This window comes from Delphinapterus leucas, chromosome 13, assembly GCF_059928025.1.
Source record: "Delphinapterus leucas isolate spDelLeu-1000000601 "Yukka" chromosome 13, BTC_Dleu_Yukka2, whole genome shotgun sequence".
NCBI lineage: Eukaryota > Metazoa > Chordata > Mammalia > Artiodactyla > Monodontidae > Delphinapterus > Delphinapterus leucas.
In genome coordinates, this window is record NC_143141.1 from 20,696,160 (window position 1) to 20,708,868 (window position 12,709).

Here is a 12,709-nt window from a genome sequence, read left to right on the forward strand (position 1 = left end):
ATGTAGGGTGGCTTCAGGAGACAAACGCACAGGACCAGAAGCTGATGCAACCTGGTGCAAATCCAGGCCACACCTCAACCCTCTGCTCAAAGAATATTCCCCCCTAATCAAAAAGGCCCCCACCCATTCAAAGTGCTAAAAATAAGACAAAAAGGGGATCAATAACCCTGGGTGGCACCCCTCACTCTAGAGGACGCCCACACGCTTCTCTGAGTGTGTAACTTTTGCTTCTGTCCTGAATAAACTGTGTCTTTGTTCTCTTTGCACCTCAGACTCAGTGTGCGTATTTATTTTTTCCTCTGTGTTTTGTGTTCCTCACCAAATTCTTTTGGACGAATTGAACGAGAGCCTGAACTTTTGATAAAGATTTTCCAGAATCACCAGCATCGCTCACCTAGATGACTTCAGCCCCCCCCCCAACTACAACTAGTCTCTCCTCTTCCATGCTACCCCCATCTTTGCAACATACCTAGAATAACATTAAACTATAAATCTGAGACTTTGATACCAAACTCTGAACTATTCAACTACTACCCATTCACTTACAATAAAATCCAAACACTCTACAAGACTCTGAGTGTCCTGGCACCCACCCTTCTCCCCAGCCTCCCCGTTGGTCACTGAAATCAAGATTCAATGCATTTTTTTTTCAGTTGTTTAAACAAGCTAAGTGGCTTTTGGGCCTCAAACCTGTGCTTCAGAGTAACTTCGCTCCTAACCACATTACATTGTGGGCTACCACACAAGATTCCACATGAACAAAGGATTCTGCTGATAACAAAATACTTAAAAATAATCGCCTGAACTAAAGTCATGACTGTGTGCCCACCACAAAGGACACTGGAAGCTCTTTAGGGGAAGGGACTAGATCTTTGTCAATTTGTAATACAGGTGTCACTTCACTCTGGCACAGATGAACACTCAACAAATGTTCACTAGAATTCTCCTGTTGGTCACAGAGAACCTTAGAAAAAGTCACTAGGAAGTGCCCAAAATGTTGAAGAATCCTGAGAACAGTCAAGAAGATGGGTGAATAGGATTTTAACTAACCTCTCCACATGTAAAGATTTTTTTTTCTAAGAAGAAAGAAAAGGACACACTCTTTGGAAACTAAATTCTAATGGTACCTACTGAACAAATAGAGCTGGCTAAATGGAGGGTGTCATCCTGAGACAAAAGGGAGGCAAAGAAAACCCCAGGTCAACCACCTTCATCAAAGTGACTCGCTACCTGTGCTCTCCCTCCCCTGTCCATTCCCTTCTCTCTCTCTCTTTCTCTCTCTCTCTCTCTCTCTCTCTCTGCCTTTTCTCTATTTTTCTTCGTGTTTACTTAATCTCTTTGATAAAAGTTTCACTGTACATATTACACACTTGGGGTGTGTATATGCACGGTGCTGTCCACAGGGCTGGGAGATAAAAAGTGAGGGCTAAGGACAGTGCCCAGGGAGTGGCCACACCACAGTTTGATACTCTTTATATTTCAATCGGGAGCGTTTCCAAGTGTGAACAAAAGGTTAGAGTGTGGTCAGACATAGAGAACAGGCTTGTGGTTGTGAAGGGGGAGGGTGGTGGGGGAGTGATGGAGTTTGGGGTTAGCAGATGCAAACAATTACACATGAAGTGCATAACAACAGGGTTTTGCTGTATAGCACAGGGAACTATGTTCAATATCCTGAGATAAACCATGATGGAAGAAAATATTTAAAAATGTATATATCAATATATGTATAACTGAATCACTTTGCTGTATAGCCAAAATTAACACAACATTGTAAATCAACTATACGTCCATAAAAAAATAAATATAAAAGTCAAAAAAAAAAGAAAGGTTAGAGTGTGGTAGGGCTGGCGTGGTGGTTCCCACCAGTGAAGCAGGCGGCCTGTGACCTACAGTAAGCACGCAGGGGCCCGAGAGTACCCAGGGAGTACCAGCGCGGTAGGGTAGGGCCAGAACGGGCCCGAGTAGGAAGATGCCTTTGTGATCACAGGTTCCTAAGGCATCTGATGATCTGATAGCCGGCAGGTGCAGCTGATCCACTGGCCGGGCCTACAGAACTACAAGGTTACTTAAACTCACTCACTTTCTCCCCTAGATTTCCAAAATCTTTCCCACCTGTTGTCTTCTTGCAGCTACATAGTTAAGTTTCACCATCTCTTTTCCAAATTCTTTAAAGCGATTTGCAAGGTCTTGCTCATTTGTAGCATTTTTGACAGCTTCTAAGGCCTCCTCCACCTGAAACGATAAAAAAAAAAATCCAATATATTTATAACTGGATAGTTAGTATTGCAATATTATTAAACATGCTAGAAATGTTAGTTTGTTAAAAAGAAAACATTTATTCATTAACATTTAAATAAAATAATGGGGAAAAGTAACCCAAGAAGCATTTATAATCAGAAAAAATATTTGCTCAACATTTATATATTTTGTATATAAAAGATAATAATTGCTGAACTCCTAAAGCATATAAAATACTACATTGAGACGAGAGGAAGATGGCAGAAGAGTAAGATGTGGAGATCACCTTCCCCCCCACAGATACATCAGAAATACAGCTACATGTGGAACAACTCTTACAGAACACCTGCTGAACGCAGGCAGAAGAACTCAGACCTCCCAAAAGGCAAGAAACTCCCCACGTACCTGGGTAGGGCAAAAGAAAAAAGAATACACAGAGACAAAAGGATAGGGACGGGACCTGCATCAGTGGGAGGGAGGTGTGAAGGAGGAAAAGTGTCCACACACTAGGAAGCCCCTTCGCGGGCGGAGACTGCGGGTGGCGGAGGGGGGGGAGCTTCGGGGCCGCGAGGAGAGCACAGCCACAGGGGTTCGGAGGGCAAAGCTGAGAGATTCCCGCACAGAGGATGGTGCCGACCGGCACTCACCAGTCCGAGAGGCTTGTCTGCTTACCCGCCGGGGCAGGCGGGGCTGGGAGCTGAGGCTCCGGCTTCGGTTGGAGCGCAGGGAGAGGACTGGGGTTGGAGGCGTGAACACAGCCTGCAGGGGGTTAGTGCACCACGGCTAGCCGGGAGGGAGTCCGGGGAAAAGTCTGGAGCTGCCGAAGAGGTAAGAGACTTTTTCTTCCCTCTTTGTTTCCTGGTGCGCGAGGAGAGGGGATTAAGAGCGCTGCTTAAAGGAGCTCCAGAGACGGGCGCGAGCCGCGGCTAAAAGCACAGACCCCAGAGACGGGCATGAGACGCTAAGGCTGCTACTGCCGCCACCAAGAAGCCTGTGTGCGAGCACAGGTCACTATCCACACCCCCCTTCGGGGATCCTGTGCAGCCCGCCACTGCCAGGGTCCCGGGATCCAGGGACAACTTCCGCGGGAGAACGCACGGCGCGCCTCAGGCTGGTGCAACGTCATGTCAGCCTCTGCCGCTGCAGGCTTGCCCCGCACTCCGTGCCCCTCCCTACCCCCGGGCTGAGTGAGCCAGAGTCCCCAAAGCAGCTGCTCCTTTAACTCCGGCCGGTCTGAGTGAAGAACAGACGCCCTCCGGCAACCTACACGCAGAGGCGGGGCCAAATCCAAAGCTGAGCCCCGGGAGCTGTGAGAACAAAGAAGAAAAAGGGAAATCCCTCCCAGCAGCCTCAGGAGCAGCGGATTAAAGCTCCACAATCAACTTGATGTACCTGCATCTGTGGAATACATGAATAGACAACAAATCATCCCAAATTGAGGAGGTGGACTTTGAGAGCAAGTTTTATGATTTTTTCCCAATTTTCCTTTTTTTGTGAGGGTGTATGTTTCGGTTTGAGATTTTGTCTGTATAGCTTTGCTTCCACCATTTGTCCTAGGGTTCTATCCGTCCGTGTTTTTTGTTTTTGTTTTAATTTTTTTCTTAATAATTATTTTTTTATTTTAATAATTTTATTATATTTTATCTTACTTTATTTTATTTTACTTTATCTTCTTTCTTTTTTCCTTCCTTCCCTCCTTCCTTCCTTCCTTCCTCCCTCCCTCCCTCCCTACCTCCCTCTCTCCTTTCTTTCTTTCTTTCCACCTTTCTTTCTTTCTTTCTTTTCTTTTGTTCTTTCATTCTTTCTACTTCTACTAATTCTTTCTTTCTACTTTTTCTCACTTTTATTCTGAGCCATGTGGATGAAAGGCTTTTGTTGCTACAGCCAGGAGTCAGTGCTGTGCCTCTGAGGTGGGAGAGCCAACTTCAGGACACTGGTCCACAAAAGACCTCCAAGCTACACATAATATCAAATGTCCCATAAATCTCCGTCTCAACACCAGCACCCAGCTTCACTCAACGACCAGCAAGCTACAGTGCAGGACACCCTATGCCAAACAACTAGTAAGACAGGAACACAACCCCACCCATTAGCAGAGAGGCTGCTTAAAATCATAATAAGTTCACAGACACCCTATAAAACACCACCAGACATGGACCTGCCCACCAGAAAAACAAGATCCAGCCTCATCCACCAGAACACAGGCACTAGTCCCCTCTACCAGGAAGCCTACACAACCCACTGAACCAACCATAGCCACTGGGGACAGACACAAAAAACAACGGGAACTACGAACCTGCAGCCTGCAAAAAGGAGACCCCAAACACAGTAAGATAAGCAAAATGAGAAGACAGAAAAACAGCAGATGAAGGAGCAAGATAAAAACCCACCAGACCTAACAAATGAAGAGGAAATAGGCAGTCTACCTGAAAAAGAATTCAGAATAATGATAGTGAAGGTGATCCAAAATCTTGGAGACAGAAGAGACAAAATGCAAGAAACATTTAACAAGAACCTAGAGGAACTAAAGATGAAACAAACAATGATGAACAGCACAATAAATGAAATTAAAAATACTCTAGATGGGATCAATAGCAGAATAACTGAGGCAGAAGAACGGATAAGTGACCTGGAAGATAAAATAGTGGAAATAACTACTGCAGAGCAGAATAAAGAATGAAAAGAACTGAGGACAGTCTCAGAGACCTCTGGGACAACATTAAATGCAGCAACATTCGAATTATAGGGGTTCCAGATGAAGAAGAGAAAAAGAAAGGGATTGAGAAAATATTTGAAGAGACTATAGTTGAAAACTTCCCTAATATGGGAAAGGAAATAGTTAATCAAGTCTAGGAAGCACAGAGAGTCCCATACAGGATAAATCCAAAGAGAAATATGCCAACACACATATTAATCAAACTGTCAAAAATTAAATACAGGCTTCCCTGGTGGCGCAGTGGCTGGGAGTCCGCCTGCCAATGCAGGGGACGCAAGTTTGTGCCCCGATCCAGGAGGATCCCGCATGCAGCGGAGTGGCTGGGTCCGTGAGCCGTGGCCACTGGGCCTGCATGTCCGGAGCCTGTGCTCCACGGCGGGAGGGGCCACAACAGTGAGAGGCCCGCACACCGCAAAAAAAACAAAAACAAACAAAAAAAAAAACAAATAGAAAACATATTAAAAGCAGCAAGGGAAAAACAACAAATAACACACAAAGGAATCCCCATAAGGTTAACAGCTGATCTTTCAGCAGAAACTCTGCAAGCCAGAAGGGACTGGCAGGACATATTTAAAGTGATGAAGGAGAAAAACCTGCAACCAAGATTACTCTACCCAGCAAGGATCTCATTCAGATTTGATGGAGAAATTAAAACCTTTACAGACAAGCAAAAACTGAGAGAGTTCAGCACGACCAAACCAGCTTTACAACAAATGCTAAAGGAACTTCTCTAGGCAAGAAACACAAGAGAAGGAAAAGACCTACAATAATGAACCGAAAACAATTAAGAAAGTGGGAATAGGAACATACATATCGATAATTACCTTAAATGTAAATGGACTAAACGCTCCCACCAAAAGACACAGATTGGCTGAATGGGTACAAAAACAAGACCCATATATATGCTGTCTACAAGAGACCCACTTCAGACCTAGAGACACATACAGACTAAAAGTAAGGGGATGGAAAAAGCTATTCCATGCAAATGGAAACCAAAAGAAAGCCGGAGTAGCAATTCTCATATCAGACAAAATAGACTTTAAAATAAAGACTATTACAAGAGACAAAGAAGGACACTACATAATGATCAAGGGATCAATCCAAGAAGAAGATATAACAATTGTAAATATTTATGCACCCAACATAGGACCACCTCAATACATAAGGCAAATACTAACAGCCATAAAAGGGGAAATCGACAATAACACATTCATAGTAGGGGACTTTAACACCCCACTTTCACCAATGGACAGATCATCCAAAATGAAAATAAATAAGGAAACACAAGCTTTAAATGATACACTAAACAAGATGGACTTAATTGATATTTATAGGACATTCCATCCAAAAACAATAGAATACACATTTTTCTCAAGTGCTCATGCAACATTCTCCAGGATAGATCATATTTTGGGTCACAAATCTAGCCTTGGTAAATTTAAGAAAATTGAAATTGTGTCAAATATCTTTTCCGACCACAACGCTATGAGACTAGATATCAATTACAGGAAAAGATCTGTAAAAAATACAAACACATGGAGGCTAAACAATACACTACTTAATAACGAAGTGATCACTGAAGAAATCAAAGAGGAAATAAAAAAAAAATACCTAGAAACAAATGACAATGGAGACACAAGGACTCAAAACCTATGGGATGCAGCAAAAGCAGTTCTAAGACGGAAGTTTATAGCAATACAATCCTACCTCAAGAAACAGGAAACATCTCGAATAAACAACCTAAACTTGCACCTAAAGCAATTAGAGAAAGAAGAACAAAAACACCCCAAAGTTAGCAGAAGGAAAGGAATCATAAAAATCAGATCAGAAATAAATGAAAAAGAAATGAAGGAAATGATAGCAAAGATCAATAAAACTAAAAGCTGGTTCTTTGAGAAGACAAACAAAATTGATAAACCATTAGCCAGACTCATCACGAAAAAAAGGGAGAAGACTCAAATCAATAGAATTAGAAATGAAAATGGAGAAGTAACAACTGACACTGCAGAAATACAAAAGATCATGAGAGATTACTACAAGCAACTCTATGCCAATAAAATGGACAACCTGGAAGAAATGGACAAATTCTTAGAAATGCACAACCTGCCAAGACTGAATCAGGAAGAAATAGAAAATATGAACAGACCAATCACAAGAACTGAAATTGAAACTGTGATTAAAAATCTTCCAACAAACAAAAGCCAAGGACCAGATGGCTTTACAGGCAAATTCTATCAATTTTAGAGAAGGGCTAACACCTATCCTTCTCAAACTCTTCCAAAATATAGCAGAGGGAGGAACACTCCCAAACTCATTCTACGAGGCCACCATCACCTTGATACCAAATCCAGACAAGGATGTCACAAAGAAAGAAAACTAAAGGCCAATATCACTGATGAACATAGATTCAAAAATCCTCAACAAAATACTAGCAAACAGAATCCAACAGCACATTAAAAGGATCATACACCATGATCAAGTGGGGTTTATTCCAGGAATGCAAGGATTCTTCAATATACGCAAAGCAATCAACGTGATACACCAAATTAACAAATTGAGGAGAAAAACCGTATGATCATCTCAAGAGATGCAGAGAAAGCTTTCAACAAAATTCAACACCCATTTATGATCAAAAACCTGCAGAAAGTAGGCATAGAGGGAACTTTCCTCAACATAATAAAGGCTATATATGACAAATCCACAGCCAACATTGTCCTCAATGGTGAAAAACTTAAAGCATTTCCACTAAGATCAGGAACAAGACAAGGTTGCCCACTCTCACCACTCTTATTCAACATAGCTTTGGAAGTTTTAGCCACAGCAATCAGAGAAGAAAAGGAAATAAAAGGAATCCAGATCGGAAAAGAAGAAGTAAAGCTGTCACTGTTTGCAGATGACATGACACTATACATAGAGAATCCTAAAGATGCTACCAGAAAACTACTAGAGCTAATCAATGAATGTGGTAAAGTAGCAGGATACAAAATGAATGCTCAGAAATCTCTTGGATTCCTATACACTAATGATGAAAAATCTGAAACTGAAATCAAAAAACACTTCCATTTACCACTGCAACAAAAAGAATAAAATATCTAGGAATAAACCTACCTAAGGAGACAAAAGACCTGTATACAGAAAATTATAAGACACTGATGAAAGAAATTAAAGATGATACAAATAGATGGTGAGATATACCATGTTCTTGGATTGGAAGAATTAACATTATGAAAATGACTCTACTACCCAAAGCAATCTACAGATTCAATGCAATCCCTATCAAACTACCACTGGCATTTTTCACAGAACTAGAACAAAAAATTTCACAATTTGTATGGAAACACAAAAGACCCTGAATAGCCAAAGCAAACTTGAGAATGAAAAACGGAGTTGGAGGAATCAGGCTCCCTGGCTTCAGACTATACTATGAAGCTACAGTAATCAAGACAGTATTGTACTGGCACAAAAACAGAAAGATAGATCAATGGAACAGGATAGAAAGCCCAGAGATAAACCCATGCACATATGGTCACCTTATCTTTGATAAAGGAGACAGGAATGTACAGTGCAGAAAGGACTGCCTCTTCAATAAGTGGTGCTGGGAAAACTGGACAGGTACATGTAAAAGTATGAGATTAGATCACTCCCTAACACCATACACAAAAATAAGCTCAAAATGGATTAAAGACCTAAATGTAAGGCCAGAAACTATCAAACTCTTAGAGGAAAACATAGGCAGAGCACTCTACGACATAAATCACAGCAAGATCCTTTTTGACCCACCTCCTAGAGAAATGGAAATAAAAACAAAAATAAACAAATGGGACCTAATGAAACTTCAAAGCTTTTGCACAGCAAAGGAAACCATAAACAAGCACAAAAGACAACACTCAGAATGGGAGAAAATATTTGCAAATGAAGCAACTGACAAAGGATTAATCTCCAAAATTTATAAGCAGCTCGTGCAGCTCAATAACAAAAAAACAAAAAACCCAATCCAAAAATGGGCAGAAGACCTAACTAGACATTTCTCCAAAGAAGATATACAGACTGCCAACAAACACATGAAAGAATGCTCAACATCACTAATCATTAGAGAAATGCAAATCAAAACTACAATGAGATATCATCTCACACCAGTCAGAATGGCCATCATCAAAAAATCTAGAAACAATAAATGCTGGAGAGGGTGTGGAGAAAAGGGAACACTCTTGCACTGCTGGTGGGAATGTGAATTGGTACAGCCACTATGGAGAACAGTATGGAGGTTCCTTAAATAACTACAAATAGAACTACCATATGACCCAGCGATCCCACTACTGGCCATATACCCTGAGAAAACCATAATTCAAAAAGAGTCATGTACCAAAATGTTCATTGCAGCTCTATTTACAATAGCCCGGTGATGGAAACAACCTAAGTGTCCATCATTGGATGAATGGATAAAGAAGGTGTGGCACATATATACTATGGAATATTACTCAGCCATAAAAAGAAACGAAATTGAGCTATTTGTAATGAGGTGGATAGACCTAGAGTCTGTCATACAGAGTGAAGTAAGTCAGAAAGAGTAAGACAAATATCGTATGCTAACACATATATATGGAATTTAAGGGGAAAAAAATGTCATGAAGAACCTAGGGGTAAGACAGGAATAAAGACACAGACCTACTAGAGAATGGACTTGAGGATATGGGGAGGGGGAAGGGTCAGCTGTGACAAAGCGAGAGAGAGGCATGGACATATATACACTACCAAACATAAGTAGATAGCTAGTGGGAAGCAGGTGCATAGTACAGGGAGATCAGCTCGGTGCTTTGTGACCGCCTGGAGGGGTGGGATAGGGAGTGTGGGAGGGAGGGAGCGCAAGAGGGAGGAGATTTGGGAACATATGTATGTGTAAAACTGATTCACTTTGTTATAAAGCAGAAACTAACACACCATTGTAAAGCAATTATACTCCAATAAAGATGTAAAAAATAAAATACTACATTGATTGTATTTTGAGTTGTGGTTTTGATAAGGGATATGGACTTTTAATTTCAAGTAGAAAAATAAAGGAAAATATACTTAAGAAATATGGAATTGAAAAACAAACTTTAGAAATCTTCAGAGGAGGAAATATTTTGCAAACAAAAACTGGAGGAACTCCTGGGCTGCAAAAAGTTTGAGATAGCTTAAATCTGCAACCAATCTTCTCGGCATCACCTCTAAATCTGGGACTAAAGGGATTGTAATTTTAAGCTGAGTTTACTCCTTGCCGTCCAACAGAAGAGAAACTATTGAGCCTCGCAAAGTAAGTGAATTTGAAGCTTTGTTGCCATGTAAGGTGGCATGAACTAGGGTGAACAGAATAACGATCAGTGGAAATAGCCAAGAACATAATCGTGAGTGAATCAGGCACAAGACAGAACTATGTTTGCAAAATCAAAAGTTCTTAGTTTTGAAGGGAGTCTGGTAGAGAGGCCTCAACTAGTACAGGCTTCTGAGAGTGGCAGTAGAAAAAGAGAAATGGTAGCTCTGAAAGAGTAATGAGAAATACACAGAGAATGTATGGGTCTACTGCAGAATTCCAATTGGCTCTTGTAGTTTAGACCAAATCAAAGGACAATATACAGACAGTTCATTGTTTGACAATGCAGGAAATCCAAATGACCATTAAAATGGCTAGAAAAAGTCATAGATTAACATAGTACTATATAGATACACCTTTGTTTAACTTGACACAATCACAAAGGTGGCTAATCCAACTTCCTCACCAAGTTCCACTGAGTGCAGGAAGAGAATAGTGTCTATAAACCAGTGATAATGGATATCATCAAATCTTTTCCTCCATAGATATGACAGTACCATTAAATTTACTAAATAGGCTAACATTTCATTAAGGAAAGAGTTGCAGCAAGCAAGGAAGTTATTTAGAATGATGGTGATGGGCGGTTCAATCTAGACTCCAGATAAAATTAGGTTTCCATTCTCATCTTTTATGGAAGATAGAAGATCTTTCGCACCTATTTGCATTGTTCCTGAATGACTGTGAAGAGGAAAGGCTACATCTTGCTCTTGGAATGTCTGCAGGTGACAGGGACCTGGGAAGAGTGGAAGGACACAGATGGCAGGCTGTGTGATGGTTCTGAGAAGAAAACTGGTGCTCATGGGGGAGGTGTTATAAGGGGAGGTTTGGGGGACTCTGTGTGCTGGATTGGGAAGTCACTTCCAACAAGCTGATAAAGGGGGCCCTTAGAGGCAGCTGCCACGTCCTTCCTTGTAATAAATGCCCTCTTGACCTTGGACCCTAAAGATAGTTATTCTCCTCCCATGGCCGGCCTGGGCTGACGAACACCAACATGAGAACCCTCAGCTCTGGCAGGTCTTCCTGTCCTTAATACTAGAGCCTGAGTTCTGGGGATGGGGATAGCTGAAAAGTGTGAACTTCTAGACAGGATATTAAAATTTCCTCCCTATTTATTTGGTGGATTTAGATATTATTTTCAGAGCTTGTCCCTTAAAACTCTTAAAATCTTGAGTCTTCTCAGAGTTTGTCTGAAATAGCCCTTACCCCCATTTCCAAAGCAAGCCTACTTGTCACTATTATTTAGTCGACAGCTCTGTCAAATTGTTTGAGACAGACTCTTTAAGTCAATCTCCAGGACTTCCCTGGTGGTCCAGTGGTTAAGACTCTGTGCTCCCAGTGCAGCGGGCACAGGTTTGATCCCTGGTTGGGGAACTAAGATCCCACATGCTGCACAGCGTGGCCAAAAACAATAAATTAATTACACTAAATCAAATCAGTCTCCAATTTTCCTGACTGAAACTGCGCTTACTTATTTTGATGTAAAAAAAGTAGTCTGAGAATTCATACTTCTTATGTATGAATACTTATTAAGCACCTCCTAGGAGCTAGGCAGACATACAGGGATGGGGACAGCGGGAACAGAGGAGTCTGATTCCCCTCCTGGACCGTGTGATCCTGTTCTGTCCACAGTCACTGCCCATACCAGTGCTATAAATCATTGTTACGACCATTTCCATTTGGACAGACTGACCTTATTCCGGGGTCCTTCAGTTGATATCCAGTTGATTGGATTTTAAGTGACACTGATGAAAGTAATAAGTCATACAAAGCTCTCTTGTTAGGATCTGGATTTAAATTTAAAAAATGTTATCTTGGCCAAGTAAATGAAGGAATGAAGACAAGATTCTATATTTGACTACTTTACTTGTTGAGCCATATACTCTGGTTTGACCATGGATATCTCAGCAACATCATACTTTATCTTTCTGCCTCCTAAAGATAAGCTGGCCTTCTTGATTAAATTTTCTGTTTCCTTGTTCAAAAGTGAAGACAATGATTTCATCAGAAAGCAAGAATGATTAAATGCTAGCATCACTTATCCATAAACCGCCATGCTTTATAAAGTACAATAATGCAGCTTGATACATTTCCAAAGTTACCTTCAGCTTGGACAAGAAACATGACAATAGCCCATGTCCCTGACTACTTATGATGTAGCAGACATTGGTCCAAATGTTTTACATATATCTAATTTGGTCCCCCAAACAGCTCTTCGAAACTGATACTTTTCTTGTTTCTTCTTTACAGAGGAAAGACTGCAGCCAGAGGGGTGACACAGCCAGCCTGAGAGGTCTCACAGCAAGAGAGTGCAGGAACCTGGGTGTGAACCCAGATAGTTTGCTCCAGAGCTCATACTTTTAACTCCTGGGCTGTGCTGCCTCAGTTTCCTAAAAAGGATGGTTTTG

The 12,709-nt window shown here is 41.3% G+C and overlaps 1 protein-coding gene across 1 annotated transcript in view; it reads right to left on the bottom strand.

Annotated features, from left to right (window-relative positions):
• The window catches only part of CTNNA2 (catenin alpha 2), a 1,031,201-nt gene that overhangs the window by 801,260 nt on the left and 217,232 nt on the right, over positions 1–12,709 (bottom strand). Inside the window, exon 4 of the mRNA XM_089922913.1 lies at positions 2,113–2,232. Within this exon, the coding sequence (XP_089779039.1) occupies positions 2,113–2,232 (120 nt within the window). The remainder of the gene's footprint in view (positions 1–2,112; positions 2,233–12,709) is intronic.